The 22,313-nt window shown below is 41.7% G+C and overlaps 1 protein-coding gene across 1 annotated transcript in view; it reads right to left on the bottom strand.

The window, feature by feature from the left end:
* The window catches only part of mgat5 (alpha-1,6-mannosylglycoprotein 6-beta-N-acetylglucosaminyltransferase), a 114,062-nt gene that overhangs the window by 34,393 nt on the left and 57,356 nt on the right, over positions 1–22,313 (bottom strand). Inside the window, exons 4-10 of the mRNA XM_061715719.1 lie at positions 22,184–22,260; positions 17,520–17,609; positions 13,571–13,642; positions 10,806–10,967; positions 9,048–9,217; positions 7,449–7,583; positions 1,528–1,661 (exon numbers count right to left, since the gene is read on the bottom strand). Coding sequence (XP_061571703.1) covers positions 1,528–1,661; positions 7,449–7,583; positions 9,048–9,217; positions 10,806–10,967; positions 13,571–13,642; positions 17,520–17,609; positions 22,184–22,260 — 840 coding nt within the window. The remainder of the gene's footprint in view (positions 1–1,527; positions 1,662–7,448; positions 7,584–9,047; positions 9,218–10,805; positions 10,968–13,570; positions 13,643–17,519; positions 17,610–22,183; positions 22,261–22,313) is intronic.

Genomic DNA, 22,313 nt, shown 5'->3' with positions numbered 1-22,313 from the left:
TTTACTTCAATCAATCCTACTCCGTTTCGAATATATATATATATATATATATATATATATATATATATATATATATATATATATATATATATATTTTTTTTTTTTTGTATTTTTATATATATATATTTATTTGTACTTTATTCTTTTACTTTTTTGTATTTTTATATTTTTTAACATGCATGTTCGAAGTAAAATCTTCAAATCAAATCAGCCGCCGGCCGTATGCCGCCTGGGTGACGGTAAGGAGGTGCGGAGCGTGACAAAGAGGGGAAAGGAAATCCCCCCGACTCTCACGTCTCCCGTGGCTGGAAGTGATGCCGCTCTGTGGTTTTAACACTCAGCGAACCGTCGTGCCCTTGTTTGGGCAGCGATATCATCTAACCCAGCGACTCTTCGCCGGGTCCTGTGCGAAGAGCCTTCGCTTCATGAGAAAGGCGGCCCACATTCGGCCGACAAAGGGGCCTATTCAGGTGCATTCTGGGCCGCTGCAGGCCTGGCCGGCCTGCAGGGTAACGTTTCTCCTTCTCTTAGTCATGGAGGAAAAGGTCAGCCCCCCAGGGGGCTGGGCTCCCTCTCCTCCCCGGAACACGCTCTCCCGTCTGCCGCGCCTCCTCCACTGGCCCGCCTCAGGAAACTTCACAGTGGGAGGGCGGCTCACACACGGAGCTGTAAAACCTCCATGTCCTACATTCATAATCATAGCAAGAAGCAGAGCCGAGTGCCCGGCCCCCAACTTATTAATCTGCTAGATGATATTCCATTAGCCGTGCTGGGTTTTCAGAATATCTTTTATTAGGACTGGGGATCGTTTCATGTCAAGAATCGATTCGATTCCGATTCTTAAGATTCAAAATCGATTATCAAGATTTGATTCGATCCGATCCCGATATTGATTTGGGTTAGTGTTATTAAAACTGTTTTTTCAGCTGTTGCATGAATTATATGACTGTGTAGTTATGCAGCATATTAATACTAGTATTATATTGAGATTCAACAGCAAGTATTGGCTATTTTTTCCATTTTTCGGTCGATTTCAGTTTTTAATTTTTGAGAATTTGGTCTTTAGCATTTTATACAAATGTAACCCCAAGACAGTATATAAAGTACTGAAATATAGACAATTTATGCAATTATGACTGAAAACTTTAATGTTTTCATACCTTTAAACATATTTAAAGGCAAAAACATGGCACCAGTTATTCTCGAGTCCAACAAAACTTTCCTTTTTTGGGCATAAAAAAAAAAATACCAAAAGTTGTAATGTAATGATGAAAAAAATATCGATCTTTAGACATACAAATCGATTTTTAGGAATTAATATGAGAATCGATTCAGAATCGGAAAACCTATTTTTTTAACACAGGCCTATCTTTTATGTCTTTTTTTGGTACAAAACCCATCTCCATCTTATGGGACGAACCGAGCCACGTAGGAGGAAAAAGCTCCGTCCTTCCTGCATTTTCTTCACGCTTCGAGAGCTTCATCTGATAACGGTGGTATTTATGTGTTGCGATGCCGCCGACTTACGAAACATGGTGTTGAACTGCTGCGGGTTGAGGTTCCACTTCCCCCACGGCGTCTTGTGACCCTTGGACTGGGCGTAGTGGGCGTGGTTGAACTCCGGCTCCGTCCCGAACGAGTCCAGCACCCGCAGCATGCACCTGCAGCGCCACAGAAACACATTTCATTAACCATTCGAGAGAAAAAGTACTGAAGTAAGGCAAGGGCAATTTAATTGTATAGCACAATTCAACACAAGGTCATTCAAAGTGCTTTACATCAACATTAAAGCCACAATTAAACAGTAAATAACAAATAAAATGAAATAAATGATAAGAAAAGAGGTAAAATAATAAAAAGCACAAGTTGTTAAAAAGTAAGGGCAGTAGAATAGAGCAGGTACACTAGGGAAGAGTATTAGGGCCAGGCAAGAGAAAAATAAAAATAATATTTTAGGAGGAGAAAGATTTTTTTTTTATTGTGCACTTCGAGAAAAAAGTTGAAATGTAGAGAAAAAAGTCAAAATGTTGAGATTAATGTTGAAGTACATTTTTGAGAAAAAAGTCGAAATGTTGAGAAAATAGTCAAAATATCGAGAAAAAAGTCAAAATGTTGAGATTAATGTTGAAGTACATTTTCGAGAAAAAAGTCGAAATGTTGAGAAAATAGTCAAGATTTCGTGAATAAAGTTGAATTGTTGAGAAAAAAGTCTAAATTTCAACTTTATTTACAAAATTTCAACTTTATTCTTGAACTTGTATTTCAACATTAATCTCGACAATTCGACTTTTTTCTCGACATTTCGACTTTTTTCTCGAAGTGCACAATAAAAAAAAAATCTTCTCTCAAATATTTTTTCTCCTGCACGGCCCTAATACTCTTCCGTAGGTACACATCTCATTCTTACAATGGCAAGAATTACGTTTCTATACGGTCAAAACGTACAAAGGCCGGGTCAAATACAATATTACAAAAGTAATCTGTGCCGATTCGTGCAGTGAATCAAACCAATTTGACAATTCTACGTCACAATGCCTGCATTCAGTACTGTAGGTGTATGTTGATCAGCAATCACGTATAACTGTACATACACATATAACGCCATAAAAATAGACAGAACAACCTCCCTTTACCTCCGAGAGTAGATCATCTACCGGGGTTGAGCTTAAGGAATAAATAGTGAGCTTTTTAGCTGACTCGGAGTGAAAGCCGAGTGAACATCCCGGAAACTCAAAGGTCACTGGCAGGATTAATTAGCCCCCCACCAGGAGGGGGGATCGTAAAGAGCTCGCTGACCTTTACCGCCATCTCTTACTCACTCATTGTTACTCACTCCTGCCTCCTAAATGATAGTTAGACCGGGTCTCGTCTGCAGTAGCTCTTTTGTCCGGGAAGGACCTGCGGGACACGGGTGACTCTGTTCTCGCCGTGACCCCGGTTTTCTGGCCGTCGTGTTATTACAGCGAGAAGAGCAAGTCAGGTGTGGAGAGACGGGAAAGTCATCCACCCACAGATGTGGAAAAGTATTTCACTGATCGTTTCTCTGGCCAGTCAGATGTGGCACAGCTGGCTGTGTGAAAGCCCCGGGAGAGAAAGAGAGGAACCCTTCCCCTGACAGCAGCAAGTCCACATGCCACCGCCAGTCACCCCAGAGAACAAACCACCCTCATCTGTTGCCGTAACGACGGCCTGAACAGATGGGGAGCTGCTGCTGGAGCCGTAACGAAGTTCAACTGAGTGGAGAACAGTGAGCACTACCGTTGGGCCTTCCCCCAATCACAGAGAAAAGAAATCATCGCGGAAACGTCACTCTTGTCTTCCGCCATTTAACTCCATCTCTCAACCGTCTCTCACCACTCTGCAGAGATTTGATGTTGGGACTTCATGAAGGCCTACGATCTTTTGTTTTATTCCCGCCCACTTGAAATCTAACCGTGATTGGTTGATTTGCCCGTCACTCTCCACACCAAAACACATAGCTCGGCCTTCCCCGGGATTGGTGAAGTCCTGACCAATGAATGAGCAGCTAACCGGGCCTTGATAGAGACAGACGATTCTGATTGGATAACAGGTTTTCAGGACATGAACTTGACAGTAAACTTCAGTTCAGAACATAGATGAGAGAAAATCTGTTAAATATGTAAGGGATAATGCCCGACGAGGTGTACATTAACAGAAATATAAGGACGACGCGGGGGCGTGAACCTCCGCGTCGTCCATATATTTATGTTAACGTACACCTCGAAGGGCATTATCCCGCTTATACCACGGTCACTTACCAAAAAACATAAATATTAAATAAGTTATTCATGCTTTAATGTGTTTTCAGTTGAAATCATTAGTTTTATAACAAGCCACAGCTGAGCAAATGAGCGGACTATTTAATCTCTTGTCTGCAGCCGTTGTAACCTGGTAAATTACAAAGTTTTTTAACAAGCCATAAGTCAGTTTCCTTGGTAACGGGAGATATTCTAGTCCGCTCAGCTATTTTCTTTTCTCTCTTCTTCTGCATCCCAGTCATCAAAATTGTTAAATTCACCAAATAAATTAAAAGAAATGACAAAATCACTTGTGTCGCCATCCTGCGGTAGCCGGCTCTTCTCTGAATCTCCGTTGCCATGGTTACCACCTGGCAGTTGATCCAGTGCAATGATATTAAAGTTATCAGGCAATTTGACCGAACTTGTTTTCTAGGTGTAGGTTATCAATTTTAACTTACACCTGCCAGCCAATCAGAATCGAGTATTCACACAGACCGTGGTATAAATTGTATTAAATTAAATGAGATAAAAATAAAAAAAATATACATTTCCTTTTTATTGAATACTTTATTATTATTATCTATCCATCCATTATCTATACTCGCTTTATCCTTTGCAGGGTCACGGGGTCTGCGTGAGCCTATCTCAGCTCATTTTCAGGCGAGAGGCAGGGGTTACACCCTGGACAGGTCGCCAGTCCATCACAGGGCCACATATAGCGACAACCAACCAGACACACTCACACCTACGTGCAATTTAGAATCACCAATTAACCTACTATGCATGTTTTTGGACTGTGGGAGGAAGCCGGAGTACCTGGAGGGAACCCACGCAGATGACAGAAATACGTGGGTTCATTTCTAATAATAATAATAATGTAATAATAAAATGTATTATTACTACATTTATTATTATTTCTTTTTTTTTTTTTTTTTAGGCGTAGAATGCCCTGAAGGTTCCCCACTGGGTTCCACGTCAGGGACGCGTGGTCCGACGTGACATCACACGGGAACACTGGTATTACACGGCTCCGTCACAGGCTCTGTTAACACGGCCCTGGAGCCGAACCCACGATTAGCATCGTGTCTCATGAAAAGCATGTGTCTGTCCTCAGGGAAGAATGGGGAATATTTTCACGTCTCTACAAATCACGTTGCCTCAAGAGCTAACCATTTAGCCGCCATGTAGTAAAGGAAATTGAAAAAGGATGCATTCTTGTTTTTCGCTCAAATGGTCTAAGGGTCATCAGCTGACACGGTATTTTGGTATCTGAAGAAGTTGGGGGCGGTGTATGCAGCCACATGAATGATTAATAAAGATCTTTTTTTGCAAGTTTCCAGGAGAACAGATTTGAAAATGCTGATGCAGATGAGGTTACGGAGCCCAGAGTCACTGCAGAGAAACATGAAATGAAACATGGTTCTAGTTTCCAGCCAGAAAGGAAACCAGAGGCGGCCCGTTCCCCTGAATAAGAAGCAGGAAACACACCGATACTGCGCCGTTTTAGCCAAAAGCCCTGTTAAGATAACAAACATCAACCTAAACCACTTGGTTAGCTTCCCCTCAAATGCAGAAAACCCCAACAAACTGAAGAAAATGCAGCATAATCTCAAGTCTAACTCCTCGCGTGAGTGTGGCTGCCGACGTGCAAACAAAGCTGGCTTGTTCTGTTCATAAATAAAGACTGGATTCACACAGCTCCACAAAGAGATTATGTGATTTTTAAACCCACAAAGGCTTGAAATATAATTCACTTTTAACAGGAGACACCAAAAGGAAGATTCACTTTGTTGCGCAGAAAAAGCAGCGTTGCAGGGAAGCTGATTAAATTTCCCCTTTTGTGAATAGCTAAACGTCTCCAGCAGCTTTCCAGCTGTATCTCACAAAAGAGCCCGGCGAGTGCACGGTGACATTAAGCGCACGGACGCAGACGTGTAATTTAGTGGGAGAACAAATGCAAGGAAAAAAAAAAAAACAGCGTGTGGACCTGGCATTATCCCTGAGGCTGAATCAATTTCCTCAGGGCGCACGGCCAGCAGATGCAGTTGGAGGTGTTGCGTTGCAGACAAACAAAAGCTGGTGACAGGCGGGAGGAACCGAAAGGCCCATTAGTGGCCTGGTTATTATTGTTCTCTCTTTTCCTGCGCTAATGGGGATTTCTTCCTATTCTGAACTACTGAGGAAAGGCTTAATCCACGATCCTCCACGGAGCACTCAGACCGGAGCGGAGCGGCCGGGGACGGCGTGGAGAACAACGGACCATCTTTTGGTGCTTTTTCCACCAGCACCTACTCGGCTCGACTCAATTCGGCCTGGTTTCTTTTCCATAACAATCCAGCACCTGGAGCAGAAGTAGGAGGTTGGAGTGAAGCTGCTGTGACGTATTTGATTGGGGGATCTAAACCAAGAAGACAACAACACTAAAGATGTAGAACCTGGAGGAGATGATAGATGTGCTGCTGGGTCTGTGGCTTGTGTTCGACATCAAGTTAAAAAATGAGAGTGAGAGAAGCTTCAAGCGGCGACGCTTTTTAATTTTTTTTAGTTTGTCTCGGCGCTGCTGAAAAGTCAGCTGGAGCCGCGAGCAGCTATGAAGTGACAGAGCTCCTGGTAGATCTGGTCGTTACTTATCGCCGTCTAGATCCCTTTTTAATTCTCTCCTCAGCCACCAGGTTTATGAACATCTGCACCTCAGAGTTGGATCATGAAACAGACTTTTGCTGCCGTTGCCTGTTGAATAAAATGAACAAGAAGCCGCCGTCAGAGTCGCCCTTTCTCTGATGTCACATCCTGACTCAGACGTCTGACTCCAACCCCCTGACTAATCGGTGGATGTAGTGTGATGACGTCAGATACAGCCGACTCAGCCGTTTAGAACCTCGGCAGAGTAGTTACAGAAAAAGTATCTGCTCGGTAGGAATGGGCGATATTTTACCGTTCACGATATACCGTCAAAAAAATTCCCCACGGCAAGAATTTGTCATATCGCGATAAAAACGATAAATTCCCGTTGATGACGTTTTTGTGTAAAGCTGATTTAAGAAAGAAAGAAAGAAAGAAAGAAAGAAAGAAAGAAAGAAAGAAAGAAAGAAAGAAAGAAAGAAAGAAAGAAAGAAAGAAAGAAAGAAAGAAAGAAAGAAAGAAAGAAAGAAAGAAAGAAAGAAAGAAAGAAAGAAAGAAAGAAAGAAAGAAAGAAAGAAAGAAAGAAAGAAAGAAAGAAAGAAAGAAAGAAAGAAAGAAAGAAAGAAGTTTTGCAGTACAGGTGTACTAATGTAATTGTTTTTTATTAATTCAATTTAATTGGTGTAGTTTAGTTAGTTTAGGTTTTTTTATCGTCATTTTTATCGTTATCGGGATAAATGCCAGAAATGATCGTGATACATTTTTTAGTCCATACCGCCCATCCCTAGTACTCGGCACGTTAGACCCCTAGTGGGAAAGAACCAAACCGAATGGAGGAGAGCCGAGTCGGGCTGAGTAGGTTCTAGTGGAAAAGCGCCATTTGAGAGCTCGATGGTAATGTATGAGCAGAAAATAGACTCATTGTCCCAGCGAGCGCCAGACAAGCATGGCCCCAGCGTCTTGAGCCCGACTGCGCCGACAGAGCGCGGCTTTATCCCGTGCCAACAAACATCACCGATCTCATGAAGTAGCGGCAAAACAAAGAGGAGAGGAGAATGGACTGACTGGTAGTGGACCCAGGACGGCCCCAGCGTCTTCTTGAACTGGGTGAGGCCCACGATGTCGATGTAGATCAGCTCCACCACCTTGTCCCCTTGGGTGGGGCAGCTGGACTTGTTCCCCATAACCTTTCGCATAATCCTGGGGAGCACAAAAGAAAAAGGTGTTCAGTGGTTTCAGTTAGAGAAACTCAGGGGTCAAAGGTCACACATCCACAAGACCAGGGGCCAGATTCACCAAAATGTTCTTAAGAACGATCTTAAGAAATGTCTTAAGATCTAAAATTATGAAGTTCATAAGAAAGTTCTTAAGTGAGATTCCTCAATAAGAACTGTCAGTTCTTACGAATTTCGTATTTTTCCTACTTAAGAACTTATATGTCTTAATATGTCATTGCATTGCACGCACCAACAAACAACATTTATACAGGTAGTTTGGGTCTTAACTGTCAGTCACTCACTAAACATGGAGAAGGAGAAAAAGAGATGCAGGAAAGAAGAAACTTAAGAAGAAAGTTGAGAAAATACTTAGAACTTTTTTGGAGAATACGACTTCTTCTCTTTTTTCTTCTTAAGACTGAACTTAAGAAAAAAATGACACTTAAGAAGATTTTTTTTCTTAAGAATGTTTTGTGAATCCGGCCCCAGGTGAGTGGAAGCAACAGTAGGCTCTACATGTCCTGTATTATAGTGTTGTTTCTGGCAGCCTGTTTCAATTTTAGTTTTAGTCTAGTCTTTAGCTCCAGCTATCATTTTAGTTTTTATTAGTTTTAGTCACGTTCATTCTCCTTTTAGTCGTGTCAAGTTTCAGTCGACTAAAAGTCTGAGCATTTTAGTCTTTTTTTAGTCAGAATTGTCCAGGACCATTTTAGTCAAAGATTGTATTTAGCCAAACCCATTTTACAATTCAAACAATGTTATCTTATTATTATATTATTGTTACCTTATAGACTCAAGAATACATTCATTCCAGATACAGAAGACTCTAATTTGAGTTTACAACATATTTATTTTTCTGCATTTCTCCACATCTTTTTCTTTGTCGACGACACATTGGGTTTTCTTTTCCACGTCTATGTAGGAAAGTGTATCCAAAGATGGATCTTCTTCTTTTTCTCCAGCCCCAGAGAAGATCCCCGTGTTTCTCTATGGAACTTTGTTTTTAATTGACGTTAACTAGAGCTCTGCGTTAACGGCATCAGCCTCTAACTCTGCAGCTGCATCTTCTGGATCTGATTCCCCGCTGCAGCGACTGGGATTGAGGACTAACGTCACCCAGCAGAACTAAACCAGAGGAAACTACTGAAAACATGGACATTAAGGATCTTTGGTAGAACTTTTCATCTCGTTTTGGTCAACGAAAATGAAGACACATTTTGAGAAGTTTTTATTTTGTAATCTACATTTTAGTCTTGTTTTTATTCGTCTACGATATTGCATTATATATTTAATTATCGTTATCGTCACATGACTAGCATTTTCATTGCGTCTCGTCTGGTTTTCCTCAGGTGATAAAGGTTCGTTGACGACGACATTTAGTCCTAATTTTTGTTGACGAAAGCAACTTTACGCAGTCTTAAGGTGGTCCGGTGTGTTTGGTACTGACTCTTTGAGCTCGGCCAGCGATGCGGAGATGCGGACGTCGTGGCCCAGCAGGTACAGCGTGGTGATGAGGTCGCTCCACTGCACCAGCTCCCCCAGCGGGCCGCCGCTGAACGCGTTCTCTGCTATCTTGAAGCCCGACTCCTTGGTGAGCAGACCCAGGTGAACCAGGACCTAAAGGAGGGGGAAAGCACAGAGACTGATGATGACAGTGAGCTGAGAGTGTGTGTGTGTTGTTGATGGAAGCTGCTTAGAAACCTCTCCCTTTCTGAACCACCACTGCACAAAGACGACCAGAGAATGCAAACAGAGCATATTTGCGTGAAGAGCCTTGTGAAAACAGTCGGGCTTGTTTTCAGCAGGCTGCCAGGTGAACGGCAGACTCCCTCAGGAACAACAACCCACCCACACGGCATAGTTCTGCTCTCCGAGGGGAACTGGCCTTTGTCTAAAGTGACCAATGCACTACAACTGCTTCCACTCATTGTTGAATCCAGCCTCTGACCCGCAGCACACTTATCAAGGATTAATACGAGCGGATTAATATCCAGAAGAGATTAGCCGCTGACATGAAGCAGTGGTTCAGAGAACATCGGCAGAAAAGGCTCTTTCAAGGTTTCAAGCAAACTGATTCAACCGAGGGACTAAAGTTAGGATCAAAGGCAGAAATATAAAAATCTATATAAAGCCCCGACTAAAAGGGAAGCCGGCTTTCACAGGGACCGAGGTATCATGGGAGTATGACGTGAATTATTTACGAAGCTGGTGGAAAGTGCAGCCTGCATAATTCAGCGCTGGGAGCAGCTACAAGCTTGTGACACAATGTCAATCTTTTCCCACCACTCGCTCTTCCTCGCGCCGAAAAAACAAGGTCCACAAGTGTTAGAGAAGTTTATTACGCGCAGCGGGGAGCTGGGGAAAGTGGACTTGTGTAGTAGGCCCGTGTTGAAAAAAAAATAAATAAATCTTCCGATTCTAAATTGATTCTCATATTAATTCCTTAAAATCGATTCATACGTCTAAAGATCAATTTTTTTTCCATTATTACAACTTTTTTGTATTTTTTTGTTTATGCCCTAAAAAGGAATGTTTTGTTGGACAAGAGAATAACTGGTGCCATGTTTTTGCCTTTAAATATGTTTAAAAGTATGAAGATTTTTTCAGTTAGTTTCAAGTTTTCAGTTATAATTAAAAAATAATATAAATTAAAATTGCATAAATTGTCTATATTTCATTACTTTATATACTGTCTTGGGGTTACATTTGCATAAAATGCTAAAAACCAAATTCTCAAAAAATAAAAAATCGAAATAGACCGAATATGGAAAAAATAAAAACGGAATGTGGGAAAAAATAAAACTGATTTCATACGTCTCTGTTTGCTGCCCTGGATCTGTTTTATCAGCATTCTGGGAGGTGATTGGTCCTTACAGCATCATTAGCTGCCAATACTTGCTGTTGAATCTCAATATAATACTAGTATTAATATGTTGCAAAACTACAGTCATATAATTCAGGCAACAGCTCAAAAAACAGTTTTAATAACACTAACCCAAATCAATATCGGAATAGAATCAGGTCAAATCAAATCTTGATAATCGATTCTGAATCTTAAGAATCGGAATCGATTTTTGACATTTGAATCGATCCCCAGCCCTATCGTGTAGGTGTCTTAAACTCCTCTTTCATGTTTATCTCAGCGTTTTATCAGATCGTCAAACTGAGAACACGTTTCCCCGGCCGCCGCGCGCAGGACGCCCACCTTCTTCCTCCGCCGCTTGCCCAGGTTCTGCTTGGCGGCCAGGGAGCGGATGGCGCCGACCCACGGCTCGGCCATGCGTTTGATCCGCAGCATCATCCAGCGAAACTCCTCCCGCTGCGACATGGAGCGGTAAAGCCCGTCAAAGCTGGTCCGGATCTCCGCCTGCACAGAGTTGACACGCTGAACCTTTACAAACCCACACAAGTAGAGAAAAAGAATCAGTTTCTTTACAAAACTGCAAATTAAATACAATCCAAGAACATTTAGTTCATAGAAATGCGCTAATTCTTTAATTTTACAATTTTTCCTACATAAACAACCCATTCTCGCATCAAAATGTGAATAGCAACAATTGTCCACAGTGCAAAACGTATTAGTTTCACAATAAGGCCTCTCAAATTGTGACATGTTCACATTTTTTCCCTATTATTTTCTATTGGCCTGCTGAAAAGTCATGTGACTGCCCGCAGCTGCCTTGTAAAAAGAAAAACATCCTCGTCTTTCTCAGTGGAAAATGCATTATTTTAAGGTACTTTTGACATATAAAAGCGTTTCGATCATATTTCTAGCGAGAAATTTCTTAATATTCGTTCAAGTTGCTGTATATGATCTTTGGTTTGTTAGTTATTACGATGAATCTTTCAGGTCTCGGGATAAAATTGTTACAGTATCTCAGGACGGCAGATCGATTAAACGCACAGATACTTCGTCAACTGTCTTTTACCTATGGTTCTAGGTGTTTTTTTATTGTGCTTGTATGTTTAGAATACTTTGTATATACATTATATATACATTATGAACAAAGAGTGCACCTTTGTTCATTCTCTAGTGGATACATATACTTTCTGTGGATATCATTGTGAATGGTGGAGGAAATTAGCATTGTTGTGTCATTGGATAATATCATAATGTTGATGGTTTGTAGACATACTGGGATTCCTGGGTAATAGGGGGAAGGGTTGGGGTAGTCATGATGTGTTTATCTCTTGTTAGGGCCCGAGCACTGACAGTGCGAAGGCCCTATTGTATCTGTAGGAATTTTTCTCTCTTTTTTTTTTTTTTTCATTGAAAGGAGGGCCTGTTTGTCCCCCTAAACGTGCCCCAAGTCACCAAATTTTGCACCCAAGCCAGGTCTGGCGTAAAATTTGATATTTAATGGTTTGCATTAATGGGCGTGGCCTAATGGCTCAACAGCGCCCCCTAGAAAACTTTGTGCCTCAAGCCCCACAATACGGTTTGACATACATGCACAAAAATCGGTACCCACCTGTATCATGGCACAACTTAAAGAAAAGTCTCTTGGCGCCATGGCCCAAAACCGAACAGGAAGTCGGCCATTTTGAATTAATCGTGTAATCTTGTCGCAATTTATGCCATTTCTTCGGCCGTTAATGCGGCCCGAACCGTAACGTGCACCCAGGTGTGTTATACATCAAAATGTGCGTCTCCATCCTGCGACAACACGCATTACTTTTCTCAGTCAAAAGCATTACCGTGGTGACGATAGACGCCAAAAAGCGCGCTGCCCCTTCATCTGATTGGTCGATATCTGATAGTCCCAACTTTCTGCCATAACTTTTGAACGGGTTGTGATAAAGACATGTGGGTGGTGTCATCGGACATGGTTTTGAGTCCTTGAAGATAATTGGTGCAAATCAGCCCCGCCCCTTCATCTGATTGGTCGATATCTGATAGTTCCTACTTTCTGCCATAACTTTTGAATGGTTTGGTATAGAGAGTCGTGGGTGGTGTCATCCGCTAAATGTCCAGGCCTGAAGAATCTACATGCAAGTCATACAAGCTTCCACTGCAGCAAGCCTGAATTCGCACAAGGGTGCAAGGGCCCATTCATCGCTGCTTGCAGCTTTAATTTTGTTTTGTTTTTGCTGTTTGTGTAGTTATTTTTGTGTGTTTTATTATTGTTGCTGTAGTTTTTTTTTTTTTTTAGCATAGGAAGAGGAGATAATATCTGACCGTACTGCTTCCATTCTCTATGCCATTTACTATGATCATCTTGTTATCATGAGATTCTTAATAAAAAATGTATCACAAAAAAACCCAAACAACAGAAGGCCACAAGTGCTGCAAACTTTCTCATAGGACGAGACGGCAGGCGAGGAGAAGATGGAGGGGCCTGGAGGAGAAACCGCGGAGCCATTAGCAGCTGCCAAGGTGGCTGAAACAAGGCCGGTGCCGGGCATTAGCGTCCCTCATCACGACAGGAAATCACTTCCACAGACCGAGCCTTTTAAAAAATGTGGGTCTGAATGAAACTTTGGAAGCCCGTGCCTCCACCACAGAGGGGTTCGCTGCTCCTGGTGCGTCCACAGAAGAGATGAAGAGTGCTTAATATTGATTCATCTTTCCTCTCCTCTGTTTTCTCTGCTGAGCCTTGAGCACGGGGCTGCTGGCCCACACAAGGGCTCGACGGGAGACTCGGGCAACTGCTGCTGCTTTGGCAGGGAGGGAAGATCATTACTCCAGATTTATCTAAAGGTCCCGCCGTTTCAGCTTTGCTCTGTGTCGACACAGAGGCTCATCCTGTTTGCTCTTCTGCTACCTCGCTATAAATATCCCAGTAAAAAAATGGCACATTTATTCGTTTCTCACATTAAATTGGCGTGATAGCATCCAGTTTCTCTGTGGTCTCCCTGCTTTAACGGGACAGTGACCCAGTTTTGAGATTTATGTGAAAAAAGAGAAAACGCGCCATCATTCCTGCAGGCACATGCTCGCAGAGATCGATACATTCGAGTGTTGCTCACCATCCCTCTCCGGTCCGTGTCATCAATCTGAGCCTTCATCCTCCAGGGCAGACGAGGACACCAGTTCTCCACCTTTGGGACAAACAAACAAATATGTGATTATTTTTCTTTTCAATCTGCACCATTAGTTATTCTGCTCCTCACCGGTGGAACAAACTTCTGTAGACCTGAGGTCTGCTCAAACTGTCAGCTCCTTCAAATCAGGATAAAAACATTACTGTTTACTGAAGCGTACTCTTAGGCCACGTTTCCACATAGCCTGGTATTTACAAAAACGGATATTTCCCCCTCTACTTTTTGAAAAATACCATCATTTACACAAACCCCCATAAATACACTGTTAAGGTGCTATGAGCTGCCAAACCTACAGGGGGCAGTGTAATGAGAAGCGTAAAGTCATGCTAGCCAATCAGAATCCTGGAAAAAACATCAACAAATGACACAAGTAACTTCCAGTTACTTCCTAGATGAACGAGAGTCTTTCGTTTGGAGTGACAGAGAAGTGGAGTTACTTTTAAGTGTGACTTTAGAATATAAAACAAGTAAAATACAAGAAAATATTGACGGTGGCCAAACTAATTGTAAACACAGGTCGCACACATGACGCTGGTGACGTTTCTGTCGCATAATGTGACGTTCTTAAGCCTAAATGTCCGTTTCTCTTTGTTTACAAGCAAACGTGAAGACGGAGGTTTTGCAAATCTCCACCTTGGCCAGAGTTTTCAGAACTGATCGTTTTTGGTGACTTTGAGCTTCGTTTTCGTGTAAACGAACGGCCGAAACGCATGAAAACACAACCGTTTTTGCTACGTGTAAACGGGGCCTAAAATTAAATACTTACCTGCTGTACTCTACTGCCCTTACTTTTTAACAACTTGTGCTTTTTATTATTTTACATCTTTTCTTATAATTTTATTTGTTATTTAAGCATACTCTTAAATTAAATACTTTTTCAAAACCGTGCAAAGTTCCACTAGTGATGGATAAGCCTTGAATGCAGGCATTGTGACGTCGAATTGTCAAATTGGTTTAATTCACCGCACGAATCGGCACAAATTACTTTTGTAATACTGTATTTGACCCGGTCTTTGTACGCTTTGATCGCATAGAAAAGTAATTCTTGCAATTTTAAGAATGAGATGTACCTGCTGTACTCTACTGCCCTTACTTTTTAACAAATTTTGCTTTTCTTTTCATTTTATTTGTTATTTACCGTTTGTGTCTTGACGCTTTTAATGTTGATGTAAAGCACTTTGAATTACCTTGTGTTGAATTGTGCTATATAAATAAACTTGCCATTATTTCAGCAGTCCTCCCTCGTCTCTGGGTTTTCAAGCACACACCAGGTTGTGGTGAATCTGAGGGGAGTCATGCCTTTTTTACTCCTCCCTCCGGCACTAGTTGAGCCCTGACCTTCCACCGCTGACATCCATCACAATTTGTTGCCCTTTGCTCCGCGAGGTTAGCGCGGCGGCGGCCGGCGCATGAATGATGCATGTTGCGGTCGAGCTGGAGTGTTCACGCGTGTCGTTAGCGGGCAGACGGACTCAGGCGGGTTGAAAGCCTGATCGCAGCTGTTCTTGGAGGGCAGAATACATGCATATCGCTACGGCAACAGGGGGATTCACGTGACCATGAGCGGATCTGATCTGATCTGTCGTCCAGCTGACTTCTACTTCCATCCGGAGCGGCGCAGGCTTTGTTTTCTGCAACGCTTCCAGCTCTTATGCAATATTCATACCTGACTGCCGACCTTTTTTATTAATTTATTCAATTAAAACTGCAGCTGAATATTTCACTTTTCTTAGAAATATTCAGCCTTGCGGCATTGCTTTGCAATGTAGAAGCCCAAAATCACTCTGAATCTGAATCTACTGTATAATCTCTTTTAGCTTAGTGTCCTGTTTTGGCAATTTACCTCTAAAAAATAAAAACTCGCTTAATCAGATTGTGAGGTGGCGAGTAAGCTAATTGGAGAGCCACAACTCAACTTAGAAGCCTCTTTACTGGGCAGCTACAGAGACTACCTGAGTCCATCTTAGATGATACATCTCATCCACTACACGGCAAATTCCAGTATCTCCCTTCTGGCCGTAGGTTTCGCCTTTGTGCAAAACTAAAAAAGGTATAAATTAGTGCTGTCAGGCGATTACAAAAATTAATCAAATTAATTACAGGATTTATAATTAATTAATCTAATTAATCGCATTTTAATCTCATATCTGCTAAAGGTCCCCAAATAAAGAATTCGAATTCTAGGACATTACAAAATTGCAGTGCATGAAGAAGAGAAGATTTGAAATCCACATTTTTATTGGTGAAGTGTGTTTCATAAATGAAATTCAAAAGAAAAAGCTCAAGCACATCAGCAAACCAATTAGGCCAGGTGCATTATTCAAAAATGCAATGCAAATACAGTTAAATAAAATTCATAAAATAAGGCTGAGTCTCAAATAGGCACTTAAGCAGACTCATATTTCAAAATTAAAACTAAAGCTGACTCAATACAGCAATTCAAGTACTATTAGCTGTAACGTTTACCGTGGAACTTGTCCGCACATGTTTAGTGTTTAAATGATAATTCAGGCTGGAGCAGCTCTGCTGATAGGAACATTCTTTTTACAAAATGTACAAATCACCACGTTCTTGTTGATAGTCCCGTCTTCTTTCTTTTTATACATAAACTTGCCGTTCAAAGGCCCTGGCAAGGATTTGCTGAGTCGCTCCCCTGAGTCGTCCAGGTCTGTCTCCTGCTTTGTTTGTTTGACTAGCAGCAGGTGGGAAGTCGTGGCCTACGGGTCCCTCAACGGGCCAAATTTCAAATACTCGGGCATTTTGACACTCATAATTAATTGGGTTAATTTTCATAACGCATTAATTAGCAGTGTAATTAATTAACGCGCTAAACTGACAGCCCTAGTATAAATGTAGTTTTGTCCCCTCAGCTATTAATGCCCTAAATAGGACATGATTTCCCATCCTCCATCTAGGTCTATTTATTTATGCATCTATTGTGTTGCTTATTCAATCTGGAGCATTTCTTTTGTTTGCCCGTCAATGTTTTGTTTTGTTATCCTCCTGTTTGTCTTGTGTCACTGTAACTGTACTGTATGGTGTTGTTGTAAGTTTCTACTTTTTATCTGCAAACAAATCTACCTTCGCGTATCAATAAAGTTACCTTTCCTTACCTTACTCTCACTTCAATCAGCAGTTGAAACTATTTAGTTTCGAAGCAACAAAACCACGTAGAATCTTAAATCGATGTGCAACGATGCAGCAGAAGCAAAACGTAACAGATGTTGACAGAGAAAAACAATTTGAGAGACAAAAGGAAAGAAATGGAGGCGTAAACCAGACGAGCCTCTATAGTGCTCATCAATAACAGCTAATTCCCTTCTTTCCCAGAGTGCCGGGGATTTGCAGAGACGGAGGAAGGGCAGTGCAGTCACTTCAAATCCTCCTCTTTAAGAAGAGCCTCACACCAGCCCACGCCTCCCCCTCTCCACTAAATCAAACCCTCCCTCCCTCCCGCCACGCCGCCGTCTCTGCAGCAATTTGCTCTCATGAAAAATGAAATCTCCTTACTTTTCTATTCCGCTCTTATTTTTAGCTCCTCACTCGTCTGTGATGGTTGTCAGGTTATGAGAGCGCTGTCAGGGCGCTCGGGCGCCGCCGCATCTGTTTCTCTGTGTTCTCTGCACCATGTTGCTGCAACAGCATCTTAATTATTTCAATGTTCGAGGAAGGGAAATTCTTTTCCTGTCACCCCCTCCCTCTTGTTTAAGAGCAACAGCCTTCAGTTGGAGAAACGAGCGGCTCTATTTTCCATTTAGTTGGCAGGATTTATGGAAATTGGGATCAGCTTGAATGTAAACACGACTTATTCAAATCATTTGAGAGCCTTGGAAGTCCAACAGATCACCAGGTTGCGTATACAGTAACGACTCACCTCGCTGAGGTAAATGAAGAAGGAGCAGGTGGAGCCGTCCACGCCGTAGCTGGAATAGCAGGAATCCGAGCGCCACATTTCCCTCATCCACTGAGAGAGGAGCAGAAGGCAAGATTCAAATGTGATGCAAACATTTAAATGTCTTAAAAAATGTTTTTCCCCCAATCTAATGCAGCATAAAAACAAAAAAAAACTAATGTGGTAGTGCTACGTGGGTGCAGCACTAAGTACCAAGTGTCCCAATGGTTGCCAAAGCCTTTAAAATTAAAGGAATAAATAAATTGTGCAATAACCAGGACAGTGCAATATTACACAACACTTTTTATATCCTTATTATTCTTTTTATGGCAGAGCACTTTAGTTTCATATTTTATTTTACCTTTATTTTTGTCTTATTTTTTTATCTTTATATTGGTGTTTGGCTTTTGGGGTGTTTGATTTGTAAATGGCAGTGTTGTGTGTGTGAGATGGAGATGTCAATTTCCCCGAGGGAACCTTCGAAAGGGATTAATAAAGTCAAATCTAAATAAAAAACATGAAATCATATTTTTCTAAATAGAACACTGAAGTGTAAATTGTTTGGAAAAGGCTTTTTAACACCGTCCTCCCCCGTCGAAGCGACAATTGCTTCTCTAAACCCACTGCTGACGTCTTTCCTTCTTGGCATTGTGTCATCACACCTAACCCCTGAGTGCTCCAGAGCAGCCCGAGCAGCTGGAGCATCTGCTTTTCCAGAGTTCTGCACACCTACTCACAGCTCCACCACTCTGAGCTGAGAGACTAAGCAGAGCTGCTGCTCCTCCACATGTGTTGAGGTGGTTCAGGCCTCTGGCCAGACGCCGCCCAGACGCCTCCACGGGGACGTGATCTGGACAGATTCAACCACGACCAGACCCTGAGGCCGACCCACAACACGCTGCAGGGATCACATCCTCCAGCTGACCTGGGAACGCCTCCATATTCCCTGGGAGGAGCTAGAGGAGGATGCTGAGGGATATCTGGACCTGCTGCTCCCACAACCCAAACATGGATCCAGGAAGCTGATGGATGGATGGACGGACGGACGAAGAATGAGGATAAATGCTTGGCAGTGTGCAATAGGCCTGTGTTGAAAAAAAAAATAGATTTTCCGATTCTAAATCGATTCTCATATTAATTCCTAAAAATCGATTTGTATGTCTAAAGATCGATTTATTTCATCATTACATTACAACTTTTGGTATTTTTTTTGTTTATGCCCAAAAAAGGATGTTTTGTTGGACACAAAAATAACTACTGCCATGTTTTTGCCTTTAAATATGTTTAAAGGTATGAAAACATTAAAGTTTTCAGTTATAATTGCATAAATTGTCTATATTTCATTACTTTATATACTGTCTTGGGGTTACATTTGCATAAAATGCTAAAAACCAAATTCTTAAAAATTAAAAACTGAAATTGTACGAAAATGGAAAAAATTAAAACGGAATGTGGGAAAAAATAAAACCGATTTCATAGTTCCTCTGTTTGCTGCCCTGGATCTGTTTGATAATTCTGACCCACACGATGTTTCTGAAAGCAGTTCTATCAGCATTCTGGGAGCTGATTGGTCCTTACAGCATCACTAGCTGCCAATACTTGCTGTTGAATCTCAATATAATACTAGTATTAATATATTGCAGAACTACAGTCATATAATTAATGCAACAGCTCAAAAAACAGTTTTAATAACACTAACCCAAATCAATATCGGAATCGAATCAAAGCGTGATAATCGAATCTGAATCTTAAGAATCGGAATCGAATCTTTACATTTGAATCGATCCCCAGCCCTAGTGTGCAAGCGTCTGATGCAAAGGCTGCTCCTTCATGTGCTCCTTCTAGGCAGATTTCTATGACAGTTCCCCACACGGACTAACCTGCTCAGTTCTTCAGGACCTCACACACGCTGATTTACAGTAAAATAAGAGATCAGCACATGGAGAAACATAAAACTGACTGTTCAAAGCTGCTCATAGAGGAGGGACTTGCCACTTGGGTCGAATGAATCATTTGGACAGTAAAAGCATGAAGACTGTATTGTTTTGCTCAAGCCAGAACTAAAGGGGTCTATAAAACGAAGAGAATTGATATGTCAGATGTTAAACTGAGCGTGGAGAAAAAAGAAAAGGAACAACTGTGGAACAACAGTCAAGGAAATTTTGATGCTCGTGGGTTGGAGTGCACATGTGAGGAAACTCTGACGGCTTAAGTGGAGGACTGCGAGTGGCTGAGCAGATGGCGTGCATGATAGGGCCCCCGTCAGCTTCAGGGACGCAGAAAAAAGCCTCAACTTTAGGGAAATGCGTGTGCATCGTTTCTGCGCATGCATCCGTAACTGGGGGTCGGCCAGCTCTGGATCGACCCCAATCAGAATTGAAAACAGACCGACATCTGTTTTCCTGCCAGAACATGCACCGCGAGCTCTGAGACGGGCCGCACCAACGCTTGATTTCACAACTGCAATTAGCCTTCGAAAATAAGGAAAGCCATAAAAATGTCAGGCGACAACAGACGCGATGAGGAGTTAAGGAGAAATCAGTTAACATGAAGCCGTCTCAAGCGGGACAAACCGGCGCGTGTCACAACTGCTGATAAGAGAAACAAGCTGATAAGAAACTAGGCCTTTTTGGTTTGTGTGTCTTACTAATACCACAAAGTATCTAAAACCTCATGGTTTTAGATAATATTTTGTTAATAACTCTCAAGTTCATAGTTATTCAACCCGACAGGTTAAGAAACGTCATCTTCGATTGTATTAAACATCCCGTGGTCAGTTTTTCTATTAAATACCGTGCACTTATCATGTACATTTAATTGCTTTATCTTTGTCACTTTCCATGTACAAAAAGAATGCTCTGCTCTCTAAATCATTTGATTCAGAATAATAGGAGCCCCTAATTTTTTTTCCTTTTTCCTTTACAGGAAATGTTCAGTTTAAAGGGAAAGTTCGGTTTTTTACAACCTGGACCTTATTTCTGGCATTTTTTATGGTTGTATACTCACCCAGAGGTGTTTGGTGTCATTTGGAGTCCTTCGGAAGATATTAGGAGTTTTGTGCGAGCCGCTTCTCCATATAACGGTAGTGAACGGGGGCACCGCGGGACACAGACGATGCAGCGTCTAAATAACACATGATTGCCGCGAAACTCGTTCATTTCTTTTATGAATCACTAGATCTGCTTCCAGGACCTGTTGTCTACATCCGGGGCTGTGTGTGTAACAAATAAATCAGTTTGTAAACAAGACCTCTGAACTCATGACGTCATCTCTGTGCGCGCATCGCAGACACAGCTCTGTGTACAGCTGGAGTTCACTACTGTTAGTTTACTGTTAGTTATTTGAAACATGTCTGAATATTTGTCAAATTCTGAGGTTGTGGACGACGACTTTGAATATGATGGACGTCCTTACCGTTTTGAGCCGGAGTATACGGCTGAAGAGCTCACTGAACGGAGGACAGAGAGCGCGCACAGAGATGACGTCATGAGTTCAGAGGTCTTGTTTACAAACGGATTTATTTAATACACAGACAACCCCACAATGTTACAACAGGTCCTGGAAGCAGATCTAGTGATTCATAAAAGAAATTAAGAGTTTCGCGGCAATCATGTGTTATTTAGACGCTGCATTGTCTGTGTCCCGCGGTGCCCCCGTTCACTACCGTTATATGGAGAAGCGGCTCGCAAAAAACTCCTAATATCTTCCGAAGGACTCCAAATGACACCAAACACCTCTGGGTGAGTATACAACCATAAAAAATGCCAGAAATAAGGTCCAGGTTGTAAAAAACCGAACTTTCCCTTTAATATGTAATTGTGATTTTTATATTTGTTAATATTTTAACTTTAGTATATTGTTTGGGTGTGGTTTCCATATAAGCCTATATAGGCTTCTAACCACTCCTCACACATATTTCTTCTTTTTTTTTTTTTTTATATTTTCCTTAAGTAAATTTTTTCTTCTTCTTCATCCTTGTATTTGCGTGAAACAAAAGAAAAAAAAAAAGAAAAAAGGAAGACGTCTCCTGCAGCCCTGCAGGGGTGGCGCCTTAGGTAGACTACTTTTTACAAACTGGTGGTTTATAAATATTACCATTATACTGAATTGGAGCATAATTGGATTAAACATGAATGCAATTAAACGAAGTGAATTGGAATGCGATAAAGTTTCCATCCTAGTGAGTTTAAATGAAGTTATAACTGGATTAAATTGGAATTGGACAGTAATTACATTGGAATAAAGTGCATTGCCTTTAAAATATAATTAGACTGAATAGGTTGGTAAGTGGATTGAATAGGTCTGCGTTTCACTGGACTTGAATTCATCTTGCTCCCTTTCTATAAATAAAATAACAGTTTTTTTCCGGCTAGAAAGAACTGAATATGATTTCTTTATTTGTAGTTTATTCTTATTTGGTCCAGTAATGAAAATGACTGATTTATGAACGGGTTTCAGTTTTTATCCTAGCTTAAAGTTCAAATCTAATTCATGAGCGTCGTAAAAATGGATACAACACACCGCCTATATATAAATATATATATAAATATATACGGTGTTTTCTATTTGCACTTCCCACGAGCTCATTTGGAAGTCAAAGCGGAGGAGCAGGATGATAGTCGTCGGCTGTCGTGCGTGTGGTTCACCTTGAGCTTGGCCTCGCAGTGAGGGAAACCTTCCAACGCCGGCAGCTCACACTTCTCCTGGGCTCCGTTCAGGAGGTCTGCAGAAAAAAGAGAAAATCAATGAGACCGAGCTCCAAACTTTCCCTCGCCG

Source organism: Cololabis saira, chromosome 24 (genome assembly GCF_033807715.1).
Source record: "Cololabis saira isolate AMF1-May2022 chromosome 24, fColSai1.1, whole genome shotgun sequence".
Taxonomy (NCBI): domain Eukaryota; kingdom Metazoa; phylum Chordata; class Actinopteri; order Beloniformes; family Belonidae; genus Cololabis; species Cololabis saira.
The sequence above is the reverse complement of the archived record's forward strand: the minus strand, read 5'-3'. Positions and strand labels throughout refer to the sequence as shown.